This window comes from Acanthopagrus latus, chromosome 2, assembly GCF_904848185.1.
Source record: "Acanthopagrus latus isolate v.2019 chromosome 2, fAcaLat1.1, whole genome shotgun sequence".
Classification (NCBI taxonomy): Eukaryota; Metazoa; Chordata; class Actinopteri; order Spariformes; family Sparidae; genus Acanthopagrus; species Acanthopagrus latus.
The window spans coordinates 334,327-351,082 of NC_051040.1; the positions used below are offsets into that span (position 1 = coordinate 334,327).

The 16,756-nt window shown below is 48.0% G+C and overlaps 3 protein-coding genes across 4 annotated transcripts; all 3 read right to left on the bottom strand.

The window, feature by feature from the left end:
- Positions 1 to 390: 390 nt before the first annotated feature.
- On the bottom strand, positions 391 to 7,083 carry rnpepl1 (arginyl aminopeptidase like 1). 2 transcript variants are annotated; one of them, XM_037083993.1, is made up of 11 exons: positions 5,477 to 7,081; positions 5,146 to 5,286; positions 4,831 to 4,982; positions 4,566 to 4,682; positions 4,261 to 4,496; positions 4,072 to 4,185; positions 3,239 to 3,351; positions 2,944 to 3,052; positions 2,590 to 2,817; positions 2,325 to 2,467; positions 391 to 2,204 (listed from the first exon to the last, which is right to left on the bottom strand). In XM_037083993.1, the coding sequence occupies exons 1-11, from the start codon at positions 5,966 to 5,968 to the stop codon at positions 1,908 to 1,910; spliced, it is 2,142 nt and encodes a 713-aa protein (XP_036939888.1). In that variant the 5' UTR covers positions 5,969 to 7,081; the 3' UTR covers positions 391 to 1,907. The 2 variants fall into 2 exon arrangements, with proteins under 2 accessions (XP_036939888.1, XP_036939899.1); XM_037084004.1 differs by lacking the exon at positions 5,146 to 5,286 and having other exon boundaries at positions 5,477 to 7,083.
- Positions 7,084 to 7,681: 598 nt separating this feature from the next.
- Positions 7,682 to 10,721, bottom strand: spcs2 (signal peptidase complex subunit 2). Its single transcript, XM_037084042.1, has 5 exons — positions 10,576 to 10,721; positions 8,902 to 8,985; positions 8,656 to 8,816; positions 8,321 to 8,455; positions 7,682 to 8,228 (listed from the first exon to the last, which is right to left on the bottom strand). The coding sequence occupies exons 1-5, from the start codon at positions 10,615 to 10,617 to the stop codon at positions 8,042 to 8,044; spliced, it is 609 nt and encodes a 202-aa protein (XP_036939937.1). The 5' UTR covers positions 10,618 to 10,721; the 3' UTR covers positions 7,682 to 8,041.
- A 1,182-nt stretch (positions 10,722 to 11,903) lies between these two features.
- Positions 11,904 to 16,737, bottom strand: rnf169 (ring finger protein 169). The gene is made up of 6 exons (XM_037084030.1): positions 16,245 to 16,737; positions 15,338 to 15,402; positions 15,137 to 15,217; positions 14,958 to 15,058; positions 14,779 to 14,869; positions 11,904 to 14,581 (listed from the first exon to the last, which is right to left on the bottom strand). The coding sequence occupies exons 1-6, from the start codon at positions 16,540 to 16,542 to the stop codon at positions 13,451 to 13,453; spliced, it is 1,767 nt and encodes a 588-aa protein (XP_036939925.1). The 5' UTR covers positions 16,543 to 16,737; the 3' UTR covers positions 11,904 to 13,450.
- Positions 16,738 to 16,756: the final 19 nt, after the last annotated feature.

Consider the following 16,756-nt stretch of genomic DNA (forward strand, 5'->3'; position numbering starts at 1 on the left):
AAAAAAATAATAGAAAATCATTTATTCACCTTTAAGGTTAGTTTAGAATTTGGTAACATTTCTGAAGTTGCTGTTGTGACATTTTATTTGAAACATTAGAACATTTCTTCAGACTGCCTTTTCAAAATAAATGTTTCTTACACCCTCTCCATCAACATTCACTCACTGTACACGTGTAAAGATGACTTTACTTTGAAAGAGCCAGGAAACCCATCACATCAGAATAAGGTTGAGAGAATTAAATTTAACTTGTTAAAACTTTTTAGCTCAAACAACTTATTGAGGTAATCAGTGAACAGGAAGTCACTTTGAATCAGTTTAAACTGTTTGGACCAAAATAACAACACTGTAGGGCCCGTTGGGCCCACGAGACATTCAAATCAAACCATCTGTAATTTCAAGTTTTTATTTGTAGTCAAACATTCATTACAAACTTTCTGTGAAGAGGCGTTCACTGACAGCTGGGAGCCGTCAGATGTCCCAGCTTCAAATCTTTATTGTTCCAAAAACAGAAATAATATTAGCTGATCGAAGACTCATCAGTGTGACATCACGTGGTGATCAGGATCAATGATTCAGTTCACCAGCAGACAGTGTGAGCAGGGCAGCTTTAACAAAATAAAAGCGTGTGTGGCTGATCACAGACTGAGGACAGTTTCTCCTGGGGCTTCACTTCCTGTCTGTCAGCTGTTCTAAGTGATCTTCAGTTTCTGTCTGAATTCTTTATTATTGCTGCTGATTGGAGATCAAACAGTCATTAAAGGGATGAAGACAAAGCCGAACTGAAACCTCTCAGTTCCCAGCTGCAGTGAACGCAGCACTAAGGCCACTCAGGTGAAGACGCTGGTTTCTTTCTTTGTCAGGTGACTCGGACCCGGCGGAGCGTGCGGTCCGAGCCGTCGTCTACAGGTTTGTTAGAATCAGGAGGTAGAGTTAACGAGGAGTCTTGTTCAGTTCAGCTACATGTTAATCAGTTATTAAAGCAGCAGTTTGTTTGACGAGCTGACAGTGAACACATCGCACACACCTGACCCACAGATGTGTAGCAGGTGTGAGAGCCTGAAGGTGGAAGTAAAATAATCACACGAGTTCTGTTCAGAGGCTCAGTTCTGCGACAGAGCCGGTGATGACAAAAGATTCAAATCAGAGTCATTCTAATTATAGTCAGTGAACATGAAGACCGACACCTGGGCCGGCTCACCTGGGCCGGCTCACCTGGGCCGGCTCACCTGAGCCGGCTCACCTCAGGGGGATCAGCACTTCTATCAGACTAACTCACTCAAACGTTTCCTGCACTAACCTTCAGAATAAAAGCATCCATGTTGTTGAGGCATCACTGAAGCGGAAACAAAATGCTGACTCATCAGTCCACTAAACATATTCACAAACTTTCTGATGATGAATTCAGAATTTCTGATTCATCAGCGACTCTGATGCTTCTGTTTTCTGTTTCTTGGCAGAAATGAGCCTCTGAGCTGTCAATCATCAACACGATCAATCATCAATACGACCAAGCAAGAAAACAGAAACAGATCAGAATCAACAAAACTCCACATCTTATTTCAAGTCATCAGATAAATTGCACAGAAGAATAAAAACATCAATCTTTAAACTCTGAACAGATGCTGGGACACTCGGCCAATCAGGGTTAGGGTTAGCAGTCCAGTGAGCTGCAGGTCGTCACATGACTAATCAATGACTGACCAATGACTGATCACACACCCCATCAGAAACAGCCCCAACTCCTCCTCCACGAGTCGGACTAGACAAATCTCTGGAGTGGACTTCCTGTCGGAGTTTATTTCTTCAGTGATCAAACTTTGTGTCACCATGGCAACAGCTTACATCATCAGTCTGACTTCCTGCCACCAATCGCAGCCTCCAGCAGGTGACAGGACAGGTGGACTTCATGCGGAGACATTGACATCCCGTAAAGCGATGGCAGCCGTCGTCTTGGCAGCGGTGGAGGCAGTTGCTGCGGCGGCGGGCTGCAGCTGTGGGGACGGGGAGGGGGGTACGATGGACACAGCGGGCCCGTTCTGATTGGGCGGGGCAGTGCTGGTCTGGAATAGGATCTGCTGTAACGTCCGTCTGAGGTTTGGATGCAGGCGGCGCTGAGTCTGGTTAAAAATCTCCACAGCAACACACTTCATCACCCCAGAAACCAGGTCGTCGTACAGCGGCACGGTGTACATCCTGGAGGTCTGTGGAGAGGAAGGAGGGCATGTTACAAAATGCCTGTCGCACCCCCCGCCCCCTGGACTCCACCCCCTCACACTCTGTCCCCCTCTCGCGCTACAGTATCACTGAAGTTCATTACTCACGTGTTTGTGGAGGAAGGCTCGTACTCGCGGCAGTTCAGGATAGAAACTGTTCCTGACGACCAGCTGCAGCCAGCGGATCTGAACCTCAGCGTTCAGACCATCAAACAGAGACGAGTAACAAGCAGACAGAGCCGCCATCACATCTGGAGACAGACAGAGACGGGTCACAGTGATGCCATGCTTCCTGACTGCGCCTGTGAGTGAGTCCCCCATGATGTCACACTCTGACATCACTATGATAAGCTTGAGTGTTATGAGTGTGTACCGTGTGTGAGAGGCGACAGGTCGAGCATGCGGTCGAGGAACAGGACGATCTGAAAGGTGCTCCAGGCTGAGAGGTCAAAGGTCGACACGGTGTGCAGGTCGCGGCCGTCGCTGCTCTTCCACAGAACACACAGATCCTGAACAGGCTGCGTCAGAGCGCCGCCTGCTGACAGGTCGGGCTCGTACAGAGGAGGACCAGAACCACTCAGCCAGCGCTCAAACTCCAGACCTGAGACAGAGGAAGTGATGTCACAGCCTCAGTCCAACACACTTACACTTTAAAGGCAAATAAACCAAACAAACGAATTTTGGAGATTGTGTGATGATAAATCAAGAATTTTATTTAATTTTTCACCCTCTCTCTGGGCGACAGCAGCATCCTTCAGCTCGGGGAAGTAACCCAGGAAGTAGTCGATGAGGTCCTGAGCCACGACGCTCTTAAACTTAAACTCTGAGATATAATCCTGAACACACACACACACACACACACACACACACACACACACACACACACACACACACGGCAAATGTATTTGAATAGAGATAAGATGATGATTTCCATAAAGGCGTGGACACTGAACCAGTGCGAGTCAGGTCTGTGTGTGTGTGTGTGTGTGTGTGTGTGTGTGTGTGTGTGTGTGTGTGCTGACCCTGAGGAAGCAGTCAAAGCGTCTGATGTCTCCGCTGAGCTGCGACAGGTACGCAACAAAGCAGAAACCTTTCTCATAGGTGAACAGGTTCATCAGGCAGCTGGGGTTCACACCTGCAGACGACACAGAGTCACAGTCAGTGTGTTTACATGACGCTTAACAAAACCGAGTTACTGTCAGTCCGACTATGATCGTATCTTGAAGATGCAGGTATACACCTCAGTCTGACTAAAATCAGACCAGATCGGATTTCTCATAGTCGAATTAAAGCACCCAGATTATTCGACTGATAGTCGCATGACTCCTGCATGTATACGCTCCATCAGATCTGATCAGATTTTTGCGTTCTGCGCAGGTGCAAGATTTTTCCCCGGGCCCGTGAGCCAGAAGTAGAAGGACGGCAGCGGCGTCTTTTCTCCGAAATCACCACAAGAAAGAGCGCCATCATGCATCTAGTTTGTGTAATTATCATGTACACCATATACGAAGTGTACAAAGATGTAGCTTCGTCTCGCTCTTCGTACGCCATCTTTCTTGAATACCGAGGCAGCTGGTGACGTAAAGAGGTCAGCCGGAGGTGTTTCTGTTACCACTAGTTGAAATGGGTACAGCGCCACCTAGCGTACCGGGTCTGACATGCTTTGGCCCAATAATCCGGTTTTCTCACCGGCATGTACACTTGGATAATTGCAGTTTTCCAACTGAGCAGCAGAGTCGAACTATGGCTGTAATCTGACTAAGCTGTGCATGTAAACACCCTGAGTGACACCACTCACAGGTGCGCGCGTATGTTCGCATTTGTGTGTGCATGCGCGTGTGTGTGTGTGTGTTACCTGGCTCAAATTTGACCTGCAGTTTGCTCACAGGGTTGTTGTCTCCAAGGAGACGCAGCTGTCTATGGAGAGCGTCCAATCGGACGGCAGTTTCCAGACAGGTGAATGCATCACCTGCAGATGAGGACGGAACCATCACCACCTGGGCTTCAGTAGTAGTAGAAGTAGAAGTACTTGCAGTACTCTTACCGTAAGCCTCAGTGGTGATCCGGCGCTGAGCGTAGGTGGCGAGGCCTTCACTCAGCCACATCTCCTCCCAGGTGGCGTTTGTGACAGCGTTGCCGAACCAGCCGTGAGCGATCTCATGGATGACGTCGATCAGCAGGAACTCGCTGCTCTCCAGGATGGAGGCGATGATGAAGGTGAGGCAGGGGTTCTCCATGGCAACGATGGGGAACGAGGGGGGGAGGAACACGATGTCACACCTGAGGGGGTGTCGTCACTTATTAATCATTCACATAATACCTGTAGCACCTGCTGGAGTCTGAGCTCACCTGCCCCACAGGTACGGTCCAAACAGTTCCTCAGCCACGCCCAGCCAGCGCTCCACGCTGCCCCCGAGCTTCTTCACCGCACACGCCAGCAGACATGGCTCCGCCCACACCCGACTCCTGGAGACAACAAACACTGAGAACACAAGAGCCTGCAGAGGATAAGAAGACCACAGGGACCAGAACGGGGACCAGAACGGGGACCAGAACACGGAGAAGAGCAGGGACCAGAACCAGAACAGGGAGCAGAGCAGGGACGGTGACTCACCGTGGGCCGACATCGACGTGCTGCAGATCTCCTGCCACCAACGCTACCAGGTAGGACGGAACAGGAAACTCCATGGAGAACTCAAAGACCCGGTCCTGTTTGGAGTACGAGCTCCGAGATGCACTCATCAGAACCGTCACTCCGTCTGGAACCTGCAGATTCACTCTCTGCTCAGAACTTGAGTTTGTTTTTAACGTTTTAAACAAATGATGCACCCTTAATGATCAGACAAATTAAAGAACTCAAATGTCCGAGCTGACAGTCTAACACCGTGCAGGTGAGTGCAGGTGAGTGAGGTCAGAGGTCACGACTCACCCTGACTGTCGCCGTGTATGTGCTCTTCACAGCCGGTGTGTCGAAGCAGGGGAAGAAGGAGCGATTACACACCGAGTGACCCTGAGTGAAGACCAGAGGACGAGACTGACCACAGGTCAGCTCTGAGTCCAGCCACCAGATCTACACACACACGCATACACACACCATCACCATCATCATCATCATCATCACCATCATCATCATCACAGGCGCCCACATCTCACATGACAGCAGAATCTTTCTGTCGGCTCCCCACCGCTCTGACACGCTGAGTGATTGTTTGATAATCACTGGAAATAACCAAATCAATAAAAGTGTTCTGGTTTCTTACCGCAGGCCCATCTGTGGTGGTGTAGCGGACTGTGATCTGGATCAGTTGGCCCGGCTTCACAGCTGCTGCCGGCAGGCTGATGTTCAGTGAGGAGCCGTAGTCTGTGAACGGGTCAACCCGGTACGTCAGGGACACAGGCTCCTCCAGTCCGACCCCGGGGACCTTGGAGTCTATGGAGTGGATAAGGAGTGAGGAGTGGGAGTCCAGAACCAGGGTTTGGACCCCCGGCTGGATCGGGACGAGGTCCAGAACCAACCAGCCGCTCATTTCCTTCACAGCAAAGTTCAGCCGCAGGTCCAGATGGAAGTGTTGGAGCTGGAAGCAGCGGAAGTTTGATGCCGATGCCACATCCACCATTGGGCACCGCGGGGACCCGGGACCCGGACTCGCTGAGGGCCGGCCAGAGTCCCCAACACACCGGCCCCCCGAGACGGGCAGGGATTTACGGCAGCAGCAAAGTGAGGTGGGAGTCTGTTGGAGCTCTGCCATCATGAGCTAAAACTGGGACTAAACCCCGTCTAGACTTGAACAAACTTGTCAAACACCAACAAAGACCTCAGATCCAACACCACCTGTGTTAACCAGGACAGACTACATCTAGTCTGGATTTACACCAGAGATGGTCTGAAGTCAACCAAACAATGACATGTGACTACAACAGGGACTATCTGCTTCTAGACGTCAGTTTTAACCCGGCTGAACACAGGATCAGTTCACTTGTCTAAACTTAAACCTGGTCTGAAATCAACTTAAACAAACTTAAACTATAATTGAACGGTTACAAACAGAAACTGCCTGAAATGGATCATCTCTGTAAACCAGACAAGCTCACATTCAAAACCTCATCTAGAAAAAGTCCAAAACTAAACTAAAGTAAACTAAAGTAAACTGTGAACATTAAAGATACAGACTGACTCCAGATCAGCTCTCTGCCTGCATCAACCAAACTACATTCAAAAACTTACTGACTCAAGTCATAAACACCACACAGGAGCTGGTCTCAAACCTCTGAACTCAACATTTAAAACTCAAACGACATTTAAACCCAGTTTAGCCGAGGCTAGCCACCTTTAGCTTTGACTGATTCAACCAAACTAGCTTTAAAAAACAGGCACTTTAAGAGGCGGAGATAATGTCGAGGAGGTCAGGCAGCGTTAGCTAATTTGACTAGTTAGACTAGATGGTTAGCAACGAAGCTAATTAGCAGAGAGTCTAATTAGCATTAGCACCAGACGGCGCATTATTCGCGGTTCGAGAGGAGCAGCAGTCTATGTGAAATCCATCAGGACCGGAGGAGAACCACACAAACACCGGCTCCTCATGCGAGCTCAGCCCGGCTCTGTGCGCTGTGTCCCGGACACTGGATACAGGTCCTCCCGGTGCGGGTTCACGTTAGCCGGTGGTTCTGTGAGGGTCCGGCTGATGGAGCAGAAACGAGCCGGAACAAAGGACAGATGAGTTCGACAGAGAGACACGAGACAACAGAGGAGGACCGAGAGGACACCGGAGGATCTGCTCCGGACAAACAGGAAGTAACTACACCACCTACAAAGTTTGTGTCGGCCGCGCGGGGCGCTGTGGAGCCAATCACAGGCCAGACACTGTGTCAGAGGTCAGAGGTCAGAGGTCAGAGGTCAAGCAGAAAGCTGTACTTCAGGGAAGGTACTTAGTTACACTCATCAGTGGAAACAGTGAAGATAAAACTTGACAAACAAAATCTTTGTGTAACTGAGATCATTACAACACTTCACCTGTACTCGATTACATTATCACCAGTATTTGTAACATGGAAAGTAACTAAGTATATCACGTATTGTACTAATTCAAACTCAAGTTACTTCACTTGAGTATTTCCATTTCATGCAACTTCACATTCATACTCTTCATCTCATCTCATCTCAGAGGGAATTATTGTACTTTTTACTCCACTACATTTGTTTGACAGCTTTCTCTGAAGGACCCGGCCTGTGTGGTCTTTGAAGGCGAGTCCTTCAGAGACCTTGTTGACCTCGTCAGCCGTTCTTAAATGGGACGGTCTAGCCTTTGGAGCATTTCAACGAAGTCGTGTGGAGAAGAAATATTTTTTTAAAAAACAGAAAAATAACGTTTAACCAGTTTGTTAATATTTATCAAATGATGTGTTGAGCTGCTCAAGACCAATAATCGTCAAAGTTCAAACAGACAGAAACACAAGTTCACTCAGAGTTTCAGCTTTTATGACAAATGTTTTTATTCCAAACTGAGTTGACGCTTTACTGAACAATACAAAATCAAGAACAAATGAAAGACAGAAGCAAATAAAATCGGAGTTCAGACTCTTCAAACAGAAAACAATAAAATAAGGGTGGTTCTAACTGTAACGTTTGTTTCCTGTATAGACTCGATCGATTTATCAATATTGTGTTGAAACCGTTCTAAAACACTGGACTGATCTCGTTCTCGTCACAGTTCACTGGTTTCTCGTTTCTGTGGAGAGGAGCCGACAGAGGTGACGTGAAAGCAGTGATGTGAGCGTCAGAGGACCGTCACGCAGTCCAGCTGTGTCATAGATGAATGTGATTGCTATTATTTGGTCTTCTTGTCAGTGGCGAGCGTGTCGTGCAGTTTAGAAACGCTCTTCTCGAACTGGTCCATCACGAGAGTCCCGTGCTCGTCGAAGAACACCGACACCGACTTGGTGAACTCGGCTTCTCTCCAGATCTTTGTCTTCCCGTCAGAGAAGGAGACTCTGAGGGTGTACTGGTCGTCGAACCTGAGAGACACAACATCGTCATCGCACACATTATGAGGACTGCCAATGACACTAAAACTCCATCAGAGTGCATTGTGGGTAAAGGTTCAGACCTTTTCAGGGAGGAAGACAGCTGCCAGATGTGATCTGGATCCATCCCAGCTGGATCTTTCTGCAGCGCCACCAGGAAGATGTTCTTCTCTTTATAGGAGGTGTAGAGAGTGAGGATGCCCATCATGATGAAGTATGTGAGGGAGGCGGGGCTAAGGAACATCAACCAATCACATACAGCAGAAGGAACTGTATCAAACACTGCTGACTCTATAAAGCCTCAGCCACATGTGCACGGCTGTTTTCTGCATCTTAATTTCCAAAAATGTCTAAGAACTAAAGTTAACATGTGGGCCCAGGTGAGCTCAGGTGAGCACACTGAAGGATTGAAGGATATGAGATGACGCAGCAGGCCAGCACCGGTCTGGACTCAGGGAACGGGTGCAGGTAGTCCCAAACAAGCGCCAACATAGCGAACAAACAGGAGACAGTGCAGATCAACAGACGACCGTCCACCAACTGGAAGTTCTCCACGTAACAATACTTCTCCAGGAGCACCTGAAGGGGGCGCACACAGACAGGGTTAGTGATGATGACAGGAAGGTTCCTGGAGGATCTTTCAGAATAAAAGCATGAAGTCGACCTTCTTGGCAGCATCATCTAGAGAATTCTTCACTGCAGCGCCATCCCATTTATCAATCTTCACCGGTTTCTCATCGATCCTCCACTGAAACACAAAAAACTGCAAATTACTGCTTGATCACAAAGTCAGGACATGTTTAATAACTCAGTTTATCATAATTGATATTTCTAATACTTGTATTAAAGCAAAAACAAACTGTTTCTTTGTTATTTTCACAGTAATAAGTAGTAATATATCATGTCGATTTATTCAAGTTCATTCTTGTCTTCATCACCATTTATGACATGATTCTTCCAGAATGATGTCAGAACATGTCACACTGAAACAAGTATTACTCTCAGCTACAGGAGCCCTTAAAGGACAAAAACCAGGTTTGTTTCTGGTTGAAAAAACAGTAAAAAATCTTAATTTCACAAAATATCAATAACATACCTATAACTTAGTATAAACCTAAAAAATGGTTTACTGCTAAAACCCGAATATTAATATAAACTTTAGAGAAGCTTAAAGGAGATAATGTGTTAGAAACAAATTCAGGAAATTAAAAAAGAAATAATACTTGAAAGTTCTTAAAATAAGAACAGAAATAAACTGCAGCAAGCAGCACGAATACACACTAACAGTGTTTGAGTTGATAAAGTGTCAGAGCTCAATAATCTGAACACACAGTTAAACAGCTGGACGGAGGAAGAACATGTGGGGTTTGAGTGAGAGCTCCAGGCAAACAGCTGGAGAGAGAAGATGTGTTTTAAAGGTTTCAGTGTGCAGCTGGAGATCATACAGTTACAGATTATGCAGACTATTACAGGAGACAGAGACGCTGAAGTCTAACAACTTTCGTTTCGTTTCGTTGTCTTTCCGCTTGTCCGTGAGGGTCGCGGGATGTTGCTGCTTCCCCCTAAGAGGCTGCGGGCCTTACTGGGGCCACATCCAGTTCACAGAATGGGCGAAGGCCAGGTTCACCCTGGATGAGTTGCCAGCTCATCGCAGTCAACAACTTTACTTATAAAGAACAATTACTGTTTACAGTTCACTTCATTTTAAATGTCCTGTATCTTTAACAGATTCCAGCATTAACATGTCGTTGGATGAAGCCGAAAGGTTCATCGTCACAAATTAAAATATAAAGTGTTTCTGACTGAACTCTGGGTGAACAGACTCCCTCCTTTTCTCCCAATGCAGTAAAATCAGTAAAAACACAGCAGCAGTTCAGCACCACACACGTCCGCCGAACGCAACAATCTGCCGCTAACAGCAGCTGCAGTCAGACTGACTGTGATGCTCGAACTGGTTAATAAAGTTAAATTGGCTGCTTTGTGAGTGGAGTTTGGTGCTGCAGATGGAGCAGCTGCTGTGTGTAACAGCCGGAAACTGCGAACTGAAGAAACGGCTGCAGTCTGAAGACGTCACGAGGACAGCAGGCTCCAACAGCCCGGCTTCTTTATTAGCACCGTTATTAACTCATGTATTTATAATTCGTATACATGTGCAGAAAATGCGGCGCTGCAGTTAGCATGCTACGTTAACGTTAGCATGCTAACTGCAGCACTGCAGTCTCAGTTTCCGGCTCTCAGAGAGAAAACCTCGGCTCTGCTTCAGTCCCACAGACAGTCCTGCTCCTCCCTGCTCCTCCCTGCTCAACGCCAAATCAACACATTTAAACTTATTCCTTACTTTCTCCAGCAGTCCGCTCTTCCCGTTCCTCGCGGCGGCCATCTTCTCTTCCGCTACAGACAGACCTGTGACCTGGACGCTTCTGATTGGCTCTCCCAGCTGTGTGAACCACCGCACGCGTGTGACGTAGCAGCGCCATCAATCACTCAACAGTCAGCCTGACAGCTGCTGTGTGAAGTGTGAGGTCATACTCGAGTAAACGTAAAGACACTTAAATACCTCTAACATGACGTGTTATATGTCTGCTCCTCAGATTTAGTTACTAGTTACAGATTACTTTCCTGTCCATCACGAGCCTCCGTGTGTTGATGTTAAATCTGTCAACTTCATACTGCAGCATGTAATCTGTAAAGTAACTAGTGACTAAACTTACCAAATACATGTAGTGGAGTAAAAAGGTGTAAGTAAAATGAAGCAGAGGATGAGCTGATCAAAAGTCTTTAGACCTTCCTGATGAGTATTGATCATTGATCAGAAATGTGTGTGTGTGTAAGCAAAGACGACAAGACTCCTTTGTTTTGTTTCAGGTTTTGTTGGTTTCAGCAGCCGCAGATCATCAAACTGTCGGCATCACACACACACACACGCACTTCTCTGTGAGGAGTCGATTGAATTTAGTAAAATAAATAAAAAAGGATAATTTCAAACATTTTATCTGCAGGAATGTAAAATGAAGATGTGCAGCTGAAGTCGTTTTCACATTAAAGAGGAAACAACAGAAGTGATCAATAATTTTGAGGACCTCTTCCTGCTGCTGGAACATTACACTGTTATCATCTGACACATCTGCTGTTCAATCCGCCTTAAAGCTGCATGAAGTCAGTGTTCAGAAGCGGAGCTTCAGATGATCTTCACACTTGTTTTTTGTTCACGAGACAGAAACGTCCTGAAGTTCAACAACACAAGAATTCTACTGACACGACCTGTAACACACAGCAGGTGTCAGGATGGATCATGACGACAGAGCGCACCTGAACACTGGATTACTTAAATATAATAAAGTGAAGAGTTTGGCGAAGGAGGACCGACCCAGACTGTCGGTACCGTCATCACCGTGGAGCAGCGACGGTTCTGTTCATTTCCTGTCTCCAGGTTTAAACTGAAACAGGTCCAAATCTTTTCATCACGTTTTAAAGGCTGAATAATTGACAGAAACATTTTATACAGTTGAGGATTTTGCACAAATGAACAAACTGAACTGCTTCAACAATCCTGACGACATGCTGCTGATGATACTTGTGTACTTTTACTGCAGTTATTGTACATGGAGGTATTTGTACTTGTGTGTGGTTCAGTGTTACTGTTGTTAATGAGAACAGCTGTTCACATCTGTTTCATTCAATCATTCATGTTTTATTGATCAGTCATATCGCTGATGATCAGTGTCACGTTACAGCGTCAAACATTATCATTTAAACAATCTAATATTGATCTTATTATTACATCATAACAAGATATGTACACAGTCTATTATCTCATCATGTGGTGGAACATAAGATAAATATTATATTGTTTGTTTGTGATCAGATCTTAAGATGTTTTATTTATTATTGTCCTTTATTGACTTTAATCAGTTTGACTGGTTTAATGATCAGTTTTGTTTCTCAGGTACATCCGGCTCCACTTGGCTTTTAACTAATGATGAGGTCATTCATTAATCTGCAGACCATCAAGGTGAAAACAGGAAGTAGTTGTGATGCTGTCACTGTGATGCTCTGACTCAAATAATGTGAACACGACTCTGCTCTTCCTCAAAGCTTTTTCTATCTGTTAACTCATCCAATCTGTTCTGCTGTACAGACTACAGTACCCATGAGCCTCGGCGGTCAGTCCACTGCTTCAACACCCAAGCCACGTCTGACGGAGTTCCGACTGGAAGACTGCCGCAGGACCAGTAACCACAGTGGGAGGAAGTTACTGATCTGATGGATTTTAGAGCAGGAATGTCCCATAATCCTCGGCTGCTGGAGGACGCAGATACAGGAAGTGAAAGGAGGCGAACACAGGTCGCTCAGCGGGACTCCTTCAGTCTCTGTGAGTCCTGCAGCGCCGACACATTGACTCAGAGTCATGGAGACTGAACATGAAGCTGCAGGTTCACTGTGTGTCAACCAGACGCTGTTCACACCTGGTGTCAACCTGTGTCCTCAGTAATCTGATTACAGGTGGACAGCTCTAAGTACAGCTACATTAATAACCACGACATCACCAGACTTTTGAGAGTTGTTGAGTTAAAACAAACTTTATAAACTCTGTGAAACTCTGTCTCTGACTCATTCTGCATTATTTGGACCTTCTTGTTAATTCAGCAAATGTTCTACATGAACTTCTTTCTGTCTTTGAGTAGAAACATGGAGTCTGTTTGTCTCAGTGATGGACGGGTTTGTTTCATACAGAGCAGGAAGTGACATCAGACCGGGACGCAGGTTAATATCAGGTGTGAAGTGATGGACTCAGCTGAACAGACATCAGTTTGTCCTCCATCACACGGTCAACATTAAACAATCAGGAGCTTTAAAATGTCAGAATCTGGTTTAAAGAGTTTTGATTGATTGATTCAAGTGTCACACGGTGAACCTGCAGCAGGAAGTGCTGCTGCAGTCAAACAGCCACGTTTTGTCTCTATCATGTTGATTGACAGCATCTATGGCTTTCTTTGATTGGCTGATTGATATGTGACCTCTGGACTGTCCTCAGGCGTGATGATGTCAGACTGACAGTTTTAGTGATTTGCTGGTGAAGAATTGAAAATGTTTGGAAGAATCGTTTTCTGACCTCAGCAGCATCTCTGAGCTCAAACATTCATCGACCTGCCGCCGTCCTCTCGTTGCATATATGAAGCTGTCTTTGTGCTGAGTCGGCAGACGACTCCTCTCTAGTGCTTCTTGTTGATTCGTCTGGATCTCCGGAGGCCACGCCTCCTGCGGTTCTGATTGGACATCCATGAACGCAGGAAGTAGGTGTCCGGGCTCCTCCTGCGGTTGACGGTCTGGTTCTCCAGGTCAAACTGTCTCTGCAGCTTCAGGGCGAGCGCTCGGTCCTGACGCTCCTGCTGGATCTGACGGATGTAACGCTCGTCAAAAGCCTCCTGACTGACCGACCGGCTCCTCTTCAGGTCCGAGTCCCGGTCCGAGTCCAAGTGTTTGGTCTTCTGCTCCCTCTTCTTGCCCCTCCTTGAGGTAGACTGGTTGTGGAGGCTGCTGTCGGACTCCTTCCTCGGACTCTGTGAGTCCTTTGGCACTAACTTACATGACTGGAAACCAGAGTTCTTGGTGTACGGAGAGAACGACTGTTTCCGACTGAAGAGCGCTCCTCCGCTGCAGGACTCTGGAGCGCCGACCATCGCCTCAAAGTCTGATCCTGCTCTGAGAGTGGCCTCGCTGCTGTAGCGGATCGCAGGGACCCGGATCTTTACCGCTTGTTTCTGGAAGGAGTCTGTGTCTGCAGGGTCGAACAGCAGCCTTCTCTTGTTGACGGCCGTCACTCCGTCTCCATCCCGTCCTGCCGAGGGCTGAAGAGTCTTCGCAGCCCCGTCCTCCCCTCCGCCGGCCTTGTTGTGGAGCTCGTTGACGGGGCTCGTCAGTGTCGCCTTGGAGTTCACTTTGAGACTCTGCCGGTCAAGTTCGATCTGCCTCCACTTCTGCAGGACGGCAGGACTGGCCTCGTAGCTGGTGGCCTTCTGCAGGCCTCGGGTTAGGTTCCTGGGCGTGGACTTCACGATGGTGGGCTCCATTAGGCGGCCGTCTGGCAGCCGTTTGGGTGGCGTGCACGGCGAACAGACGATGGGCTTGAAATGGTTGAGTTCTTCAGAGATGCTGTCGTTGCTCTCTGGGCTGATGGAGCGCTCGGATCTGGCTGGAGGGAGGGCCAGAGGAGTCAGTGACGACGATGAGACAACAGCTCGCCAGGTGAGCCTGCGGTCAGGGGCAGTGATGGGCGCCGAGACGGAGCGACTGTTCTCAGAGGAGAGGAGGATTCCTGCTGTGAAGCTGTGACTGATACCAACCTGTCGGAGCAGAGAGGAACAGAGAGAACCAGTAAGCAGAACCAGGAGCCAGTGAGGTGTTCAGAGAGATTTAATATCCTCCAACACTGGAGTATCGCTGACGAGACTGAAACCTGTTCTCCTCATGTGTTTAGAGGCAGAAACATCCAATTCAAATGTAAAATGTTTGAACTTCAGGTAGACTCGTTGTAACGTACTCTGTCCATCAGGGCCGGCTGGGTGACGGTCTTAATCTTCCCTCCTCGGTCCTCCACTGGGTCAGTGCAGCTCTGACTCCTCTGAGAACCACTGAAGAAGAAGAACACAGATCGGAGGTCACACAGGCTGTCACATGAAGTCATGATAATACTGTTGGTGATGAAGCTGAAAGAGCGACCCGGTGAAGGCTGCACAGGTCTTAGTTTTCCTGATGAAGGCCGAGATGTTTCTGATCCTCCTGCTGATCGGCTCCTCGTTCTCTGAGTCTGACAGAACTCCCTAAGAAAAACAACGAATTTAAGAACCCAAAATCAAACTGACGGACAGGAAACGTGTGACATGTTGTTTGTGACTCACAGGCTCTTCTTCACGTCGCACTGAATCGTCTTTACAGATGTTCCTTCTCTTGACATCCTCTCTGTCCTCACACAGCAACAGCTGAGACACAGAGAAGAAGAAGAAGAAGAAGAAGAAGAAGACGAAGAAGATCAGCCTGTTAAACATCAGCAAACCCAGCTGAATGTGCTGCGTTCAGGGCTGTCTGTAAATCACACCCACCTTGTGTTTCCCGGCTGATAAAACGTCAGAACTCTTTGGGATGAGAGCCGGAGACACGAAGAACTCTGAACAGACAAAGCAACTGAAGTGATTCATGTGTCTGAGCACCTAAACGCATCATCAGACTGAAACACAGACGTTCGTGTTTTAAATTATAATCAAACAAAAAAGACTCTTCAGCGCTACTGTAGTTAAAATAAGCAGACATAATTGTTTTACTGGTAGGTTCAGTGACTTAAACACCCGGCAGATCAAAGTATTTAATCTGACACAAAAATGATTAAAAAGATCAAGACTGCCAGGAGACAGTCCTGATTATTGATCAGCAGGGACTCCTCCACAGATATAAAGAGAGACTGCTGGGGTTCAATCGCTCAGGACAGTCCTGAGGTTAACAGGCGTTTCAGTTCAAGTCAGTTGAAGAAATTAATTATCTATTATTTATCAAAAATCGATTTTGAATCCATCAGACTGCAGCTGAGGAGCCCAGTGCTGGTGCAGAGCAGCAGCTGACACGTCTGGACATGTTCTCACAGCAGACTCCTCAGGCAGGGTTCGGGTTCGGGTTCGGGTTCGGGTCTGACTGGAACCTGCACACCTCAGCACGACCCTCAGACACCTCTCACTGACCTGAGATCAGCTCTGCTCAGTTCAGAACTAGGTAGACAGATAAGATAAACCACATTCTGCCTGTTTAACGTCAGTACTGTGAATAAACTGATCCAGAGTCAGTCAGGTTGACTCACAGGATCATAAACTCCTCCGGCCTCCTGCTGCTCTCTGGAAACTTGTAAAAGTTCGACTGGACCGCTTCTGTGTTCTGTCGGTAGTTTTGTAGAGCAGACGCCCGGCGGCGGGGCTCGTTCAGCGGACTGTGAGCTGTGGTTTCCCCGGCACACGCACTCACCTCTTCGGCTGTCGCAGTCCCTCCTGCCCGGCCTGCTGCTGCTCCTCTCGGGGTCACTCCTCCTCCGGAGCCGCTCTTCGCTGCCGGAGTGTCTCTGGGCAAAGCACAGTGGACAGGCCGGGGGTCCGCAAGGCGGACTGCCGCCGGGCTGCCCCTCCGCACATACCGAGCACTTCTTCTTCTCATTCTCCGGCGGGCTGGACCCGGACCCGGCTCCACGCCCGGACCCGGACCGGTACCTGCCGGCGGCTGTGCTGGCCGGTCTGCCAGGCCGTTTGGCGGACCCTGCGGTCGCCATCTTCCCTGGTGAGTCTTCTCTCTCCGGTCCGCTCTCACAACAAACCCCGCCCTGCCGCCGCCGAAACCAGCGAGGGCTGGCTGCGGCCCGCGGGGAGGCGGGACCGGACGAGTCGGTCCTCCGGCCCGCAGGGGCCGACACGCGGCTGAGGAACACCGGAAGTGAAGCACGTCCAATATCACCAACGAGGAAGAAGGTGCACACTCATAACAAC